The sequence below is a fragment of the Acanthopagrus latus genome, chromosome 13 (genome assembly GCF_904848185.1).
Source record: "Acanthopagrus latus isolate v.2019 chromosome 13, fAcaLat1.1, whole genome shotgun sequence".
NCBI classification, from domain to species: Eukaryota; Metazoa; Chordata; class Actinopteri; order Spariformes; family Sparidae; genus Acanthopagrus; species Acanthopagrus latus.
This window is the reverse complement of record NC_051051.1, coordinates 8388334-8406957: the sequence shown is the minus strand read 5'-3', so window position 1 is coordinate 8406957 and position 18624 is coordinate 8388334. Positions and strand designations below refer to the sequence as shown.

Genomic DNA, 18624 nt, shown 5'->3' with positions numbered 1-18624 from the left:
ACCAGACAAAGCCTGCACTTTGTGGGCGTCAAATTCATGTTGCTTTCACAAGGATTGAAGTCTCTTTTTGATGGTTCAAACAGAAAACCATTCTGTCTGGGTAATTCTTCCATATCAGGTGATTCAGTGGCATCAATGATTTATTTGAAAAGTCTTTGAAAATCACAATAACTGCTCTAGAATTGCCAACATTAAAAAATTGTTACTGTATGATAGAAATATGCTCTTCTAAACATGCAAAAAATATATAATACTGCCTCACAAACAGTATGCAGCTCAGACTGTGTCAAATCCTTTGTATGAGGATATCAGAAGCCATTTGGAGTTGGATGTAATGATGTATCTCAGTTTCATTAGGAGAGACTTAATTGAAAGAGAGGCTTAAGAGTAATTAGACACATTTTTTCTGACATAGTGAGCACAGTAGGAAATGTTGAAGAAATATGTGAGGTGTCTTCTGCGATTAGACCCCACTGCGATGTCATCATTGTGCAGAGGTGATTAGGGGTGTAAATCTCAGGCAATCTCACAATGCAATTCAATTTCAATTCGTGGGTGTGGAATTTGATTGAGAATCAGTTCTTGACTCAAAAGTGATTCTCAACTGAATTGATAAAAAGGGAGACTCTATTTTCACTTTCTTGCTTCAGTATACTGTGTCGAAACCAATAACGGTGTCCTACATGCATTGAAATAAAATATGAAACTTGCCTTGTAGTAGAAACCGTGCTAGTTGTTATATCTCTAAAACATTACTTTCAAGAAGGGGTGAAACTAAATCTAAGAGCTAATTTAACTTATTTAAATCTCCTGTTATAAAAATATAAATGCAAAGCACAAAGTCGTGGTAGATTTTTCTCTTTGACTAAGAAAACCTAAATGAATGGTGTACAAATATTCTCTCATTACATCCATTTTAGATGACAACAGACTTTTGCTAGAGCTAATTCAGGTGATAGCCAGCTCAACTAAAACTGATAAGAAAATAATAAGGGGCTGATAAAAAAAAAAAACACAACCAAAACTGAATTGACAATGAAATGACAGCTGATAGCAGCAAGGAAAGGACTGGCTTGCAGAGGTTGTGGCAACATCTGATAGGTTTAACCGAAAGAGTGACCGCCCTCAGCCAGTTGATTGTGTTTCGAGCTGGACAAGGAAGAAAGAGTGAGAGAATGTAAATAAACCGAGTTAGCATGAAAATGCTCTCTCTGACTATCTTCTTTTGCTTTTGCTAAGCTTCATTTGTTAAAACTCTTGCAGCCCTCGAGTGTTATTTCAGTCTTACAAAATTTTACACACTATAATTTACTTGGCCATAAAAATCCATTTGAACGCATGAATAGAATAGTGATAAGTAGAGTTTTTAGGCCCTTGGAGGAAGAATGTGAACGCCTGAAATAGCTATTTCATCAAAATCTCCTTGCTTGGAAATCAGCTTCTCCTCTGCACACAGGCTGTCACTTGTACTTCACATATCAGCTTCTCATCATTTTCAAGACAAAGAGAGTTTTACTACAACCAAGCCTTATTCTAGATCAATAGCAGAAGGTTTTTTACCCTCGTTAATATTGTATATGGAGAGTTTGTGGGGGAGGGCCAGATGTCATGAGTGAAACTGTATCCCTACAGCTATAGTTGGAGATTGACTTGTCCTGACCTCCTCTGGTGGAGGATTAGACCCGATTTCATGCTGTCTTCTCCATTCTTCTCTCTCTCTCATTCTCCCTATTCCTTAGTGTGAATGACTGCATCTTATTTGTGAATGACGTTGACGTAAGGGAGGTGACCCACAGCCAAGCTGTCGAAGCTCTCAAGGAGGCAGGTGCTATTGTCCGCCTCTATGTTCTCCGCAGAAAACCGGCTGCAGAGAAAGTCACTGAAATCAAACTCATCAAAGGGCCCAAAGGTATGTGGAAGTGTGGACTCGTGTACAGCATCGTCGCTTTTGTGTGGGCTTAAGGATTCTTTATACCCAGCTAAGCTGTGCCCTCTGGATTTAGCAAATCTGCGCTGTGTTAACCCATACCTCCTTTGCTCACTCTCTGCCTCTCTCATTGCTCCCTGTTCACAGGATTAGGTTTCAGCATTGCTGGAGGGGTGGGAAACCAGCACATACCAGGAGATAACAGTATCTATGTCACCAAGATCATTGAAGGCGGGGCGGCCCATAAAGATGGGCGTCTGCAGATCGGGGACAAGATCTTAGCGGTTGGTCACTCATGTGTAATAACTAGTAGCATGCAGAGATGTGTGCCAGCACAAATACACATCACTGATAGCCTCAGACTCTCACCTTTGGAGCATTCAGATACATATTCACACACACGCCGACACAAGTGTGTACAAGCAGGATTTTTGTATCTCCTGCCGAGATAAATTACAGCTGTGATTTAAGGCCTGAAATGACTTTCATTAATATGTTAATAGACATGTAGGATGTGGCATCCTGCCACAACGATTCTCAAACAGCAATGCTGCCATCTGCTGGAGTACAGAGAGACTGTAACAAAGCAGCTGATGGCAAACTCAGCACCAGCAACCTCAAAATGGTGCTTGGTTTCTACTAAATGGTGTCTCAGCAAATACATTACATCTCAGTGGGACATGACAACGCTTCTGCTTATTATGAATTTGTTAGAAAATACATTTATCAGCAATGGCTATGTTACGTCACAAGTAACAACGTTATTTTTTGTTATCTTCTTGACAAACAGTGCTTGTTCAGGTCAATATTACCTTTAAGTGCTCCCAATGCAGAGGGACCAGCAGCTTTATTTTAGTGTAGCTTATCTTTATTGGAAACCACCAACTTAGTATTTAGTACTGCAACAAATACTTTCAAGTGATGATGTGGACTATGATACTGCAGTTTAAATATCTATCTATTCAAATCAATAGCAATTTCTCTTATGATTTTAAGGGTGAGGAAATAATTTCCAGTCAGTTTTAGAGACATGTTCCAGTACCATTTTTTCCTTACTGATCGTGACACCTGAACTTGCATATTAGCCAATACAGAGTCCAAGTCTGATACCAATGCATAAATACATACATTATTATTATTATTATTATTATTATTATTATTATTATTATTATGATTATTATTATTATTATTATTATTATTATTATTAACCTATGCTGCCAACCCTGTATGGATCTGATATGATTGCTATCATTTCAGCTTGGCCCAGCATCAAATACATAAATAGAATGAAAGCCATCAAACTTGCTTTTAATATCTTATTATCTAGTTTGACAGTCATGAATGAAAAAAAACAGAAATATCAACTAATCTCAATTTGATGACATGCTGGAAATTACACAATTTGCTTGCTGTACACTTGTGCAGTTAAAAGTTGCATAGAGGTGTACAGAACACTGCTAGGAAGTAGGAGGGTCCAGTTCCAGACTTGTGAGGGATTTTAGGCTTTATCTGTGGCATTTCCAATACTGGTATCAGAACGACCCTTACCTTGTGCATGATTTAAATGTAATGTCAGTTGAAGCTTTGGGGATTCAAAGTCACTAATTCTTAACAGACCGATATACATTTCAATTTTACTTTTTTCCCCAAATTTCGCTACTTACTCTAGATCTAAATGTTGATCTGTTGTCTGATTATAGATGTTGAGCACCTTTGTAAGTAAGCAGTCACCCTCCCTAGCATATCCCTTTATACTGAATCTGATTGTGTTTCCCTGCTTGACGTTGACATCAGGTGAACAACGTGTGTCTGGAGGATGTGATGCATGAGGATGCAGTAGGGGCTCTGAAGAACACAGCTGAGGTGGTGTACCTCAGGGTGGCCAAGCCCAACAACCTGTTCCTGACCAACTCCTACAACCCCCCAGACCTCACCAGCAGTAAGCCCCCTCTCTGTGTAAAAAATCTGCTCTGTTTGATGATTGGCACAGTGGGTTGTGCTAAAGGTTGTTATCTAAAATCAGGCCAGAAAACTGCTATCAAATGTCCAGCCTAAGAATGTACACCCACAAAAATGAGAGATTTTTCTCCAGATCTGAGTGAAGGGATTAGAGGGCTTTTCTGTGTAAATCGTTTGAGATGACTGTTGGAGTTCTGTGAAATTTCAAAGCTGAGGTGCACAAGTGCAGGGTTCGTTTTTTTCCTCACAAAAGCACAAAAATGTACCTTGACCTGAGTCCACCTCTTGATGAAAGTCTGCTCTTGTGACAAAAAAAGAAACAACCTTGGCAAGGTAATTCACTTGTTGCAATAGGCTATCATCAGATAATTACAAAGAATTATTCATACAGAAATATCAGATTTGATATGTGCATTTGGAATAGCCAGTAGTTTGATCTAAAATACTACACGTGTGCAATTACTGCCTGTTATATTATACCTCTTTTGGTTTTGTGTCTATTGTTCTAGCATATTCCCATATGGATACTGAACTCAGCCACCCCAACTATCTTGGGTCAGATTACCCACAAGCCCTCACTCCCACCTCACCTAGTCGGTTTTCTCCGGTTCTGCATGGCATGATGGGAGATGATGACATCCCCAGGTGAGCAGTGATTCTTCAGCTAAACATTTCTCATGTACTGTATACTGAATTATTATTAGTAGTATTCATATTAGCAGTACTAGTAGTAGTAGTATTAGAGGGACTGCCATGAGTATTATTGTTTATTTTTAGTCTATGTTATATGTGCACAGTATTCTCCTGTATCCCTTCTCCAGGGAGCCTCGCCGAGTTTTGATCCACCGAGGCTCCACCGGTTTGGGCTTCAACATTGTTGGAGGGGAGGACGGAGAGGGAATCTTTATCTCCTTCATCCTGGCAGGGGGGCCAGCTGACCTCAGCGGAGAGCTGCACAAGGGCGATCAGATCCTCAGTGTAAAGACTATTTTATCTTTACAAAGTTCTCACACCCACACATTAATGTATTCCATGGTGTCACTAAGTGATTTTGCTGTTGTTAACGGTCATGCTGTGTGTGTGTGTCAGGTGAACGGCGTGGACCTGCGTATGGCCACACACGAACAGGCAGCTGCAGCACTGAAGAACGCTGGCCAGACAGTGACCATCATCGCTCAATACAGACCTGATGGTAAAGCCACATTAATATTGTGCTTTTTAAAAAATCTGGGTTTGAATTTTGTCTCCAAAACTATATAGTGCCCCTTTAAGGTGAATTTGTCGACACTATTTTAAATTATACTTATTTCTTATCAGCTAGAAATCCACCCATCTCAAAAATGTACTGATGACAAGACATTTGAAGGTTGATTTTACTTTGTTACCTCTATCAATTCCTGTTTACCGTTTGTCTTTGTGTCTCTTTTGTTGCCAGCAGAAAATTTAAAAAAGGATTTTTAATCAGTTGGGCAGAAATTAAGGCAAATAAACATGCAAATAATTTGTAATCTCTTAATTTACATTGGAAAGAAAGAAGTTACATTTTATAATTTTTGTGCCATAGATTTCAATTTTGGGAAAAAGAGTGCACTAACATTAGATCTTTGCTCTATGTTGAGGTATAAGAATAGGTTTGGTTTTTTTTTTTGGCGAGAAAATAATTATATCGGTGCATTGCTGTCACTTTCTTAGAACATTTTTAGCGTGTCTGAATGTAAGCCCAAAGATCTTTATGTATTTTTATTTGTGTGTTTCAGAGTACAGCCGTTTTGAGGCTAAGATCCACGACTTGAGGGAACAGCTGATGAACAGCAGCATGGGCTCCGGGACCACAACGCTAAGGAGCAACCCAAAGAGAGGCTTCTACATCAGGTCTCACACATCAAGTAGAAATAGTACCACTGGTACAAACAGAGGCTTAAAGAGAGTTAAATTAGAGAGAGTTTTTAGATGCCTTTGACCTCCATATAGCCAAGATCCCCAGCTATTGGGCAACAATAATTATGATTACATATTTATGTTTGCAGTTTGGTTATTTCAAGGATTTTAAATTATCTGGGATTGGTTTAATTTAATGCAGCTTTTCATGAGGGAATGCTGTGTTGACTGGTTTTGTAGATAATCAGCCTGCTGGGTAATGTTAATAATCTTGTGTAAACACATCTACATTTGCACACTAGTCAGCATTGTTATGCCTATTTAGCCAGAGTAAATGTCTACCAGCATCAGGCATTAGCTAATAAACAGCTGCTTTTGGTCCAGAGGAGTTTATATAAGACATTACTTGAGTGCTCAGCACTTGCAAAATTGAACTGAATCTTTTACAGCATTGTTGAAGTGTGGTCACAAAACTGTCATTTCTAACTTCAACACAATCCCTTGATAACATGTGCAATACCATGGGGAAAAATTGACACAACATTGCGGCCGTTTAATTTTAGATTTTTATTTACAAGCAAATATAACACGGCTTCTGTACTGTGTGTTAAGCACAACAGCATCTAAGTTAATTTACTTCTGACTATAGTCAGGAGAGTGGGAGGTGGTGGGCCTGTGTGAGAGAGTCAAAGTGTAGCTTGTACGGGTGTATCGACATTGTTGAAAATGAGTTTTGAAACTGCTGCAAATATTCAACAATATTCGACACTGAGCTTTCAACACTGTTACCAACACTATTACTATACTAATAAGTCATGATGTGAGCAAAGCTACTCATCCACTAAAGCACTGTGATGGTGCCAACTGTTGTCTTTGTTTTAAATTCCTAGAGCTGGGGTAAAGCCTTAATAGAGATGACATGTTGAGTTTTGAAAGAGAGAGTCACAAGGACAAATTTGATTGTGAGAAGTATTCATGAACTATATGGGATGGCAAGCTGATATCACCCTTGTTGTTTCATGTTCATCATCATGTTCACTGGTCACTGGAGCAGTTCTGCACAATAGGCAATCCTAAGTTGCACAAGTCAGAGACAATCTGAATCGTGAAAGTGGAGGCCGAGACAGAGAGATAGAATGACAATACAAGGCGGCATTTGCAAGAAACGATACACTACAAGGGAAGGGGAAATGTACACATGCGATTGCAAATACTGTATGAGTCCAGCTTTGTGAGTAGAGTGGCAGTGACATGAATTCATTCAAAATGTCCAATCCCCCGAATAGTCCATCCATCTTATTAGCCAATAAGCACCGTTTTATATATTTTGGGCTTTGAATAAGGTCAAGTTTCATGTCTTAGCTTATGCTGGCTCATGGCTTAAAATTTAATAAAAAGGTACTGACTTAAAAGGCTCAGATAACAAATTTACATAATATGGTAAGCCTATAAACAAGCTTAACTGCAAGGTTATACACTCCAACAAAAACTGAGGACACTGTGTACCAAAATGTGACTCACTGACTTTTATGTGTTTCAAGCAGATTTAAGGGAGTCACTAACCATTCTATACTTAATGCATCTACTAGTAAAACACATCATTGCACCACTTCAACGTTTGCTGTATTCCCCTGTTCAAGAACTTCTGTGTTATGATGTTAGACAACAAAATAACCAATTGCGCATAGAGAAACGTATACTTCAGTTACACTACAGGGCAGCACATATGAGGCCAAAATACACAAATGCCTACAGAGGAGGCTGCAGGGATCACGCCATCTTTCCAGTACAAAGTTGTGTAAATACAGATAAACTGTGACTGCTGCAGCTCACCACTGTTTCAGCACCCCGAACAGCGCCTCTCCACTCATCTGTACTGTCAAAGAGTAATCACACCAACCAATCAAACCAACCAAGCAAGCAAGCAGCAATAGAATACGATATGATGCTAGCCCTGCTACAATGAGCAAACATCCAGTCGGAGATCACAGTGCAGTTAAGCTACAGCGGAGAGTAAAGTTAAGGCAACATGCGTCTTACCTTGAGAAGAGCCTCGTCGTTGGTCTCATGGTGACAAGTGACGTTCGGGTCCAGGTGTAGCTCCTAGCCAGTAGCGACAGGAACATGAAGAGAGACTGTGCTGTTGTTCTAAGTCCGGTGTATATCATCCTGTTTTGTCCGGGAGACCGCTGGAGCAGAGAGACTCTGGACTGCGTCTCCACTCACCCAGAGCTAACGGCTAATAACATAACTAAGCTAACGTAGAGTTAGCTTAACTGCAGCAGCAACGGTACCGCTGTAACAGTAACATTCAGGTTGGATACTGCATGTTAGCTAATCCGACCGCGAGTGATAACGTCGTTGAAATAGATATTTTTTAAAACTATAAGTTTCTCGGTAACTTCACTCTGACTGAAAAAAAAAAAAAACTGGGACTGGGACTGGGACCAGAGAAGAAGCAGGATGTCTCCATGGTAACAGTTTCATGGAGAGTGGCGGGAGTTTTGGAGGGAAGCTACAATAAAATGGCGACGGGACAACTGACCATTTACAGGATTCTAATGGCATACTGTCCTTCTTCACATGTTGAGTCTCTAGGAATGGGTTTTTTGTTGCTGTCAGTACAACTTAGTGTTACCTGTGATGGTCATGAATGGCTGAATGACAAAGGCACCTACTACAGCCATTCCGTGTTGCTTATCAGACATGGGCTCGAAATAGAAACAACAAGAGGGCAGTTGAACATATCACACCAGTGACAGGTGCGTGTAAAGTAATAAAAACAGGACTTGGGCGAATGGAAATCACCAGACACCTGTTGTGTCTCAATTCAGGGTCTGCATCCTTCGAAGGACCCGGCCTTTGAGGTCTTCGAAGGTGAGTCTTTCGGAGAGGGACTGTTGTTAAATGGGACGGTTTAGCCTTTGGAGCATTTCCTGGTTGCGTCACCGGATGTCTTCACCCTTACGTCGTCATTTTCTCTCTTTCTCTCTTCTTTTTCGGACGCACAAAGAATCTTGGAATATGTTAGGCCACAAAGGATAGTAACGGTGCATCCTCCAAAAACAGGTTAAAAAAAAAAGAAGGCCGCATTTGTGGGCTGCATTTGGAGGAGCCTTCACGCGGCGTTGTGACATAATTGGCCTTTAAATGCAGCCTCAGAAGGATGCAGACCCTGAACTGAGACACAGTAACAGTATGTATGAATTCAAGAACAGAATTTCTTCCTCACCCAGTTTCTGGAGTTAATGGAGTCCTGCCCAGTGCTCAGTGCTGCCACTGGTGGCCAGAAACAAGCTTGCAATTTTACTAATGTAGAAGGATGTGTTTTCCTAGCTTCTGACTGTAATATCTATCTATAATCTATTGACACCTGAATTTTCTAATCAAGTTTAAAAATGTTTTGTGTGTCTGTTTAATAGATATTATGACTTTTGACCAAAAAAAACCAAAACAATGATATTACATATACAAGGAGCACCATAAAAATAATACACAATATACACCTCGTTGCTGTTCGTAATATTGGTTGAATGTCATTTTAAAGAGTTTTTTATTAAGTGACTGATCATAATCCTTCAATCACACAGGGCTCTTTTTGACTATGACAAGACTGCGGACTGTGGCTTCCTCAGTCAGGCACTGGGCTTCAAGTTTGGGGATGTGCTGCATGTGTTGGACTGCGGAGATGAGGAGTGGTGGCAGGCCCGTAAGGTCAGCCCTCAGAATGAGGCTGAGGAGGTTGGCTTCATCCCCAGCAAGCACAGGTCAGACACACTGTGAGTGAGCATGGGACAAGGACTTCTGATCTCTTTTTTTTTTTTTTCCCTACAAACCTAAACTTAAGATAGATATGAAAAACATGTAAGTTCAACCCTAATTAAATTAAATAAATAAAAAATAAGTTGTAATTTTTATAATTTAGTTGTAATCTTTGTTAATTTGGTCAAATTTGTCAACACAACAAGCTTGAGGGTGCATTGGTGCATATGTCTATTGTGAATATGAATCAATTGCCCTCATGAAGTTTGTATACCTATTCTAAACGTTTTAAATATTGCTCCTGACTATTATTATCATAATAAAGAAAACTAATACTGAAGCTTATTTTAAAGATTAACTAAAACCATTATTCTACCCTATCTAAGAGTAGATAAATAGCTAAATGTAGTTTAATTAGTAGCTTCTTAACCATTTTAGCTTGACTGTTCTGTCTACAAAATGTAAACATTTTTTCTTCTTACTCCTCGTCATTGCAGGGTGGAAAGAAAAGAGTGGTCTCGTGTCAACACCAAAGAGAGGGTAAGTTCATTCAACGGAGCTGTTTGACCCAGGCCTGTTCTCTCAAACTGTTTCCCAGTGTGTAAATCTCTGCTCTCGTTTCCGTCGCAGGACCACGGTCGAGACAGCTTGAGCACTCAAGGTAATTACAGTGACGCGCAAATGTACTATTGACACTGTAAGCTGCCATTTACATATGTTACTAGCTCTAGCTGATTACGTTTAGCACTGAAGTAATGGGCAGGACACAGCAACATGGGGTCAAGGTTTGGTGACACATGCACATACAACATCTGAATTTTTATTTGTATACACTGAATGTAAATGGACCGTAAATGGAGGCCAGACATAAAGATCCTGTTTTGTTTGTCCATGACAGGATTAATAGCTCAATTGAAGTTGCAACTAGCATCCTGCAAATGTGTTAACTGCCAATAACTGCAGTCAGAGAGCAGGCCCTTTAGTCCCCTTTTTGGCATCACTGTCATCCATTTGTGGACACCGCTGCCACAGGCTGCCAACTACAAACACAATCAACCTTCTTTATTCACATTTACGCCAGACTTCATCTCCAAAAGAGCCACTTGTTTCCTGTTCTTGTCGGTGACGACAGCTGATGTAATGGCTGCGACATTTGAAAATACATCGCACAAAAAATAAAAAAGACTCGAGCACACATGCAGAACAATCTAAATGTCATTTATGATTGCAAAAAAAAGGAATTTGGTTGAATGTTTGTCTGCTCTGTCACCAGGGAGAGATAAGACCTCACACAGTTATGAGACGGTCACCCAGGTGGAAGGTAAGATCATAAAAGAAGGACATTATTTTAAGGATTTTGTGTTAGGTCTCCTTTCTGTTTTAAAATTCCCTTGTTTGAATGTTCTCTTTTTTTCTCTCTAGTTCATTATGCGAGGCCCATCATCATTCTGGGCCCTGTGAAAGACAGGATAAATGATGACCTGTTGTCTGAGTTCCCTGATAAGTTTGGATCTTGTGTCCCACGTAAGTAATTGTGCTGCCAGTCGCATAGACCGATCCGTTCTCAGATTTTTTTAATTTGATGTCAGTGCTGCCACCTGCAGCCATTTTAGGGTGATGTCTGCATAATACATCCGTTCCAGGGAAGTTGTTGATTGAAAATGAAAGAGATTAAAGAGATTCAAGGAAGGGGTGAGTGTGCGTGCTGCTTTAATTGTTTTGTTCTTCGCCTGACAGACACCACGCGGCCCAAGAGGGAGTACGAGGTGGATGGGCGGGACTATCACTTTGTTTCTTCACGGGAACAGATGGAGAAGGACATCCAGAGCCATCGGTTCATCGAGGCGGGCCAGTACAACAGTCATCTGTATGGTACCAGTGTACAGAGTGTCCGCGAGGTGGCTGAACAGGTGCGCATCGACATATTGTACTAGGAATAAAGATTTAATATCAATGATAGAATTCCTTTTTGTAACCGACTTAAAGGGGCAATATGAAAGCACTATCAGAGATATCTACCTAAGTAAGCATGCTAAACAGATAGCCCTAACTCATTTCAGTCCAAAACTCCTGTGCTAGCAGCATTAATAAAACACTGCTCTGGTGCTTTGAGCCTCCAGTCCAGGCTGCTAGCTGCATGGCTATCTGAGCTAACTAGGTGAAGGCAGCTACAGTCAGCAGGTAACTCTGGTGATTTGCTGCCCCCCCATTTGTTTTGCTTTTGAATTAAACTGTTGGTCTACTCTTACGAAATGAACCTTTAAAAATGTGCAACTTATTAGTGATCGAAAACACTTTCTTTGTCACTTTCTTTGAAATGTTTTCTAAAAGCCAATAAATAAATTTAACCTCTCATGGCTTGTTTAATAACAGTTGTGACTAAAATAACAAGTTTTATTTATTAACCCCACATCCTTTCTCCCCCCGCGTGTGTGCACAAGCAGCAAGGGAAACACTGCATCCTGGATGTATCGGCCAATGCTGTGCGCAGACTACAAGCAGCTCAGCTCCATCCCATCGCCATCTTTGTCCGGCCCAAGTCACTGGAGAATGTCCTGTGCGTACTGCCAAAGTTTCTTCATAGCCTACATTTTAAAATGCAGGGTGAAAGGACATTGAATATGCTGCAGATCATGGAACCATGTGTTTTATAATGATTTTATTTTTCTGCATGATGTGAACAGAGAGATCAACACTCGCCTGACAGAGGAGCAGGCCAGGAAAGGAATGGATCGAGCCCTCAAACTAGAACAAGACTTCCTAGAGTGTTTCTCGGGTAAGAGCAGAGGGTTTGACGCATACACAGAAAGGATGAGCACACAAGGTTACACGCGGAGCATTGGATTTCTAGGTAGCAAACGGACACCCTGTACAGTCCACTCATGGATTTGGGTTTGGATTATTGCAGCACCAGATGGTAAACGTAAGCAAATACAAATGTGTTTGCACTCCACTGTTCGCTTTCTCATAATCTGTTTGGTGTGGAGTGCGATCATAAAAATGATTTTTTTATGATTTATGATTACAAAGATTTTAGAAACAACAGATTGTCTGTTTTTTTTCATTTTATTGCTGGTGCTCACGTACAGACTTCAGAGTAACAAAATGTGCATTTAACTTTATTACTTTTTCTCTTTTTGATTGGTTAAGGCCAACAAATGCTAATGATAAAATAGGCCTCCGCCCCCGCAAAGATCAGTTACACTCCTCTGGGTGTCTGGCAGAACTGAATGAATTAGATGAGGAAAAGAGTGCCTTTTGGGAGGACTTGGGGCATTTTAACATTTGAGACACATTTGAGGCAAATCACAGCAGTCAACAGAATATGAATGATAGGTTTCCTCACAAATCCAGTGCTGTCTACAGTCTATGACAAATGAGAGCAGCTGTCGTATGTGACATTTTGTCAAGCACTGAAGGATGTTTTAGAGACTGAATCAATATGTGGAAGGTTATGTTAACGTAGGCTAAATACATGTGTACATAATGTATAATAACATTTTGATCATGCAGGTAGACCATATCAATTCTGCACAATATAGTGTGATATATTTCTGTTTTACTGTGTATACTTCCTGTCGACTCTACAGTAAGGTTACCTTTGCCTCCAACTTTAGTGATCACAGTGCTTTTTCATCCTATAGTTAGTTACTTCACCTGTCACCATTTGCTTTGTACATATTGTAAACAGTATCAACCATTTACCAAAAGCCTGAATGCACATGACCATTAATACGACACATTATTAGCAAAGACAAAACATTGGAAAACATTTCAATTGAGGCAGGACTGATGATTATCTAACCCATTCCTTGAGCAACAATACGCAAGCTAACCTAACCGTAACTTATATCATTGTGCGACAATGAAGTAGTTGGCCACTTATCTGTATTATTATTCCAAATGTACAGATAATCGTGTGACTTACAATTAATTGTTTTGTAACTTATTGAGCAAGGACTCTGAAATACCCTCCACCTCAGAAACCACCAGAGAAACTGAAGAGGGTGAGGCTGACATGGCTGACATTAACCAGGCTACAACTGCTGCTGACAACACTGTAGGCCACCCTAAACATTACTTTAGGCCCAGCTCTGTCACTTTATCAGCTTGGCCTGAAAAACATTGAAGACCCCTGGTATATTTTTTACAGTAAGCACTTGGAAGAGATGCGAAAAATTCAAATGACGGGCACTTTTCTTCATTTCAGTGGTCAGCTAGGCTAACTGGCTGGCTAATCTCATTAGTGCGGTGATTATCAAAATTATCAGAAATGCTACAAACACTATACACAAAAATGTAAACTTAGACTGTTAACAATATGTATAAAACTAACTGTGAAAGGTGGAGTAACTAACTTGTATGATAATTAACTAGATATAATATGTAACAGTTCTGCAATAAAATGTCTAAAAACAATAAGACCATTATTACATACTGTATTTTATTGAGTTGTGTACTTACCAATACTTACTTATTGTCACAACCAGAGAAATCTTGATTTTATTCAATGGTTCATGTCCCTATGACCTCCAAGTCAAAGAGTGAAGTTGGAAGTTGGTGAATGTGATGAAACATAACGAAAATAAAGATTTAAAACATCACCTCATCTGTGAACACTTTTGCCGGAATCATGTAGACAGATTTTCATTGGCAATGGTGTACTGTAACAATGCAGACAAAAACCCCCATGAGCACATGGTGCTTACATCTTTTATTTTGTGACTGAGCGCCCCATCTAGCAGAAACGTGCGTTTAAGGATGAAAGGCGAATGTTACTACAGAGGAAGTAAACAGACATGCAGTTTGCAAAACGGACATACGTCAAACTACATTGTGCAAGTATAGAATAGTGTTCAGAATAAATTATTCGCCCCAGTGATAAACATCCTCTTTTCCTCTGACTCTCTTTGTGCTTCCCCCCCAGTGATTCAAATGTTTCTTCTTTCTTCTCTTTCCTCACCACCGTCTGTGCCATTTCTTCCCCTCCATCCCTCTTTGTTTTTCCTCTCACACATCCTGTGTCCTGCTGCAGCTGTCGTGGAAGGGGACAGCTTTGAAGAGGTCTATCACAAAGTAAAGACAGTGATCGAGGAGCAATCAGGGCCTTACATCTGGATCCCCACTCGGGAGAGGCTGTGATGCTGCACCCGCCCTAGCCCCCCTTCCCCCCGCCCTTCCTCACAACCACCAACCGACACCACCCTTCACCCTCACAGCCAAGCGAGCCTCGCCTGCCTGTCTGTCCTCCAGCAAAGTCAGTGCTTTGGCAATCACTGAGAATGACACAGAGAGACAAATGCATACTAAGACAAACACAGAGACAAACACAGGAAGTGACACAGCGAGGCAAAGAACGATACCAAAAAAGAGACTCTGAGACAGATGTGAACACAGTGATGTGTAATTAGACTGAAAGAGACTGAGAGAAAAGACTTAATCAGTATTCCATTTTAATGAGCCAGAGTATTGGGGCCCCGTTCACACTAAGCATTAAAATGCATCTTGGCCACCAGTGGACAACTCTTAACTACAGCTGTGTCTGCATCCAAACTGGGGATGAAAATGTCCTAAACACAGTTTATTTAGCGCTGCCAAACAACTCAGTGTCTAATGTGTATTTTTGTAGATGCAGCTCCCCAGCAGATAAAAGCAGATCGGAAGTGAAATCCAATCGCAAGTGATTACTTGAGAGATTTCGGATGCATTCTGGTGCCAGGTGTGAACTGCAGTCCATGTCATCTGGAGCTCAACACAGTCTGGATATATCTGGACACATTAGGTCTGATCAGGGCTTGAAAGAGTGCAGAGGGAGACCCAGCAGGAATGGACCTTGAGGTAGTATTAAGACCACCTCGCCCTCCCCACCTACTCTTGAGTCTCCCCACTGAACACCTGAGAAGGAGGTGTCCAAAAAAGACACTGGCCACTCTTTTTATATCACCTCCTGGCTTTCTGTCCTCCTCCTCCTGTCAGCTCTGCCTTGTTTCAGGACAGGAAAAGGGGGGAAGACTGAGAATGGGGTGCCCAGATCCTGCTGAGTCCCTCTTGACAAGGAGTCTTTTCTCGGCAAAGAGTCCTTTTACTTGTGAATCTCCTCTAGGTTCTGAGTGCGTCCTCAGAATCCAACCTCAGCAGCCGAGGCTGACATTTGCTCAATCACCCCATGTTGAATATTGCGAGGCATTATTTAAAAGCAGTTCAAATAATTATAATGATAAAAAACTCATATGCTGAATTTGTGCATGCATCCTCAGAGACAATGGAGACAAAACTACGGAAAATCTGACTAAAAAAAAAATGAAAAAAGAAAGGCAAGGAGGTGAGGTGTGTTCTCCTTCTCCACCTCCTTATTGTGGAGGAGTTTTTTTAGCATGTCTCATGAAGGAAGAAGAGAAGAGAGACACGGTCAGTGAGACCTGGTCATATGGAGAGGCCAGTCCTGACCGCAGTAGATGCTCTGACATACAGTTTAGCCTCTGCTCTCTTACGCACACACACTCACGCACCCACACACACAAACACACTCTCACACCCATCCACTGGCACACACACACACACACACACACACACACACACACACACACACACACACACACACACACGAAGAGTTGTAACCTCAGCTGTAACCTAGCACACTCCCTTACAGGGGGACTGGCTGTTCTGACCTGCTAGTCAGAATCCAGGATGAATGTTATCTCTCTAGGCACAAACAGCGGAGCTGTTAGCTTCATCGCACCACAGCCGACTCACCATCCACTCTTCCAAAAGAATCCCTCAGCCGCAGACATACACACTGTTTCCAGTGGCCACAGTAAAAGCCATGTGTGTGTGTGTCTGTGTGCACTTGCGTGCGTGTATGTGTGCGTGGGTCTCCGTGTGCGTGCGCATATGTGCACATTCATGTGTGTGGAAACTCCTCTGTGTGGGAGGAATAGGTCTTCTTTTATTCTCTCTCTTCCACTTTTTCTCTGCTTCTTTCTCCCTCTTGTGTCCACACAAATTAAAGCTAAGTCATGTTTAACAAATAAATGGCCTATATATAAATATAAATATGAATATAAATATATATATATATCTTTTTTATGACAATTTCTAACGGGACTAAGTCTGTAAAAATCAACATCTCCAAACAATATTCCATTGCTTTCTTTGGGTAATATTGCAGTTTGGTTGTTGAATTTACTCATGTTCCCATTTTATTGTTGTAAAACGCAGCAAAAAGCTTCACAGAGACAACTGAAGCGTCCGAGTCGATGTAAAGCAGACCTCACACCAGAGCTTTGAACTGACACATGTGACCCTGGTCTTGTGTTAGGCTGAAAACGGATCGAAAAAAAAACCACATGTACAATGCAGCCGTGTGTGTCTGTGTGACCGTGTGCGTGTGCCTCCGTGTGTCTGCTGCTTGTGTGTGTGCGCGTGCGAGAAGGTGTGTGTTGTGTAAGAAATACTAAATGATACTATATGAGAATATCTATCCTTTATAACATCCACTGGTGGTTATAATGTATAATACATAAATGGGTGCTGTGCGTATGTGTGTGTGCCAGAGCGAGAGAGTGAGACACGCACGTAAAGATGTAGTGCAATACTGCTATGATGTTATGCAATGAAGATGGTTTAACGTGTGTATAAGATGAAGAGTATTTATAGTTTGCACTGACAGCATTATATGCTACAGGTTTCAGCAGGAAAAGGACGGCGAGCGGAAAGCAAAAAGGACTCCGAGGTTTTACGAGCATGTGTTTGTATTTACTTATAATTTGTCCTGAATTATAAGAGTGAAGGTGGAAGTATTGATGGAAGTGACCATTCATATTTATTGTTTGTTAATTTTTTTTTATTTTTTCTTTGCTCACTTGCTTCTCTCAGCTCAAGGTGGAACAGCTGAAGCTTGTGAGTGACAGCTATCAATTTCTGTTCTTGTTTATGGTTTATTATTTATTCAGAACTGTCACCGGTTCCATCTCAAGTCTGTATATTTTTGTAATTTTTTTTTTCCACCTTGAGAGAGCTCATGGGTCTCGGCCAGAAATGCTGTAAATATAAAAAGAGATGTTGGAGTGCTGCGTGGCTTCAGATTTAGCCACACACACTGCTGATTTGACGCGAGTACAGAATCCATCAGAGCCACAGCCCAGTTTTAACTGCTCTATAAGAAAAAAAACACACACAAACAACATCTGCACACCCCGGGTGGGCAACACACACACACACACACACACACACACACACACACACACACACATGCACACACAAAGATAATCAGCACATCCACACATCCATTTACATTTACACATTGAGAGAATCACAGAAACAACACATCCATGAATGGAATAATATGTTTTCAATTTCTTTATTTGAGGGTTCAATGTATTTCTTAATATCTCTCTCAGCCATCCGTATCATAGTGTGATATTCCTTATAAAATATATGAATTTTTACAGAAAAGACTGATTACAAAGTTACAACAGAGTCAACTGATGCAGAAAAATATATTTAACAATGACAATATCAAGCAAAATAAGATGTTCCAGTTCAGTGAAGCGCTTGTTGTAAATTAGCTATAAAATAATAAAATGAATTTAAAAATGCTTTCTGAAAATGGACTCAGCTGCCTCTTTTTTTTCTGTCTGTCTGTATGTCTGTGTTGATGAGTTGACTCCACAGGCGAAGCCTGCAAGAAGCCACCAGTGCGACCAGGGGAGGGCAGTCATTCTCCATTTTCAGCTGCTTATACAAGCTTGTCTGAGCTGCATTTGCACATACTTGCTGAGGCTCTTATTCGCTGATCCCTCCCCCGCCTCCTCCTCTCCCATCAGGGGAACCATTTTCTCTTTAGAAAAGCACACAGTGAGGACCCCTTCATTTGATTGCATGTGATGCTATAGTGTGAGTGTGAACTCACAAATATTCACAGTGTGAATATGGCTGCTGTGATGTTGTTATCCTGTGGTCGCCTCCGGCTTGTAGCAATACCATCATCTAGTCCAGTTTAATTCTCACACACCCAAGTCTCATTTCACCCTATTATCGGATGCTGTGGTTAGACTTCTCTTCTTTCAACATTATGTGTGCATTTAAAGGGCAAAGTA

General features: G+C 40.8%; 2 protein-coding genes across 3 annotated transcripts in view; one reads left to right on the top strand and one right to left on the bottom strand.

Annotated features, from left to right (window-relative positions):
• zbtb20 (zinc finger and BTB domain containing 20) overlaps nucleotides 1-8525 on the bottom strand; it is a 119959-nt gene extending 111434 nt beyond the window's left edge. Inside the window, exon 1 of the mRNA XM_037119714.1 lies at nucleotides 7805-8525. The gene's annotated coding sequence lies outside the window, so the exon portion shown is untranslated. The remainder of the gene's footprint in view (nucleotides 1-7804) is intronic.
• The window catches only part of LOC119031315 (disks large homolog 4), a 50420-nt gene extending 32286 nt beyond the window's left edge, over nucleotides 1-18134 (top strand). The window contains exons 7-22 of one of the 2 annotated variants that reach the window (XM_037119712.1): nucleotides 1740-1909; nucleotides 2075-2211; nucleotides 3722-3866; nucleotides 4396-4531; nucleotides 4684-4864; nucleotides 4976-5078; nucleotides 5644-5758; nucleotides 9355-9543; nucleotides 10024-10066; nucleotides 10157-10187; nucleotides 10800-10847; nucleotides 10949-11050; nucleotides 11264-11436; nucleotides 11971-12083; nucleotides 12211-12302; nucleotides 14562-18134. In XM_037119712.1, coding sequence (XP_036975607.1) covers nucleotides 1740-1909; nucleotides 2075-2211; nucleotides 3722-3866; nucleotides 4396-4531; nucleotides 4684-4864; nucleotides 4976-5078; nucleotides 5644-5758; nucleotides 9355-9543; nucleotides 10024-10066; nucleotides 10157-10187; nucleotides 10800-10847; nucleotides 10949-11050; nucleotides 11264-11436; nucleotides 11971-12083; nucleotides 12211-12302; nucleotides 14562-14668 — 1885 coding nt within the window. In that variant the 3' untranslated portion in view covers nucleotides 14669-18134. The remainder of the gene's footprint in view (nucleotides 1-1739; nucleotides 1910-2074; nucleotides 2212-3721; nucleotides 3867-4395; nucleotides 4532-4683; nucleotides 4865-4975; nucleotides 5079-5643; nucleotides 5759-9354; nucleotides 9544-10023; nucleotides 10067-10156; nucleotides 10188-10799; nucleotides 10848-10948; nucleotides 11051-11263; nucleotides 11437-11970; nucleotides 12084-12210; nucleotides 12303-14561) is intronic. The other variant, XM_037119713.1, reaches the window with a different exon arrangement.
• The last annotated feature ends 490 nt before the right edge of the window (nucleotides 18135-18624 follow it).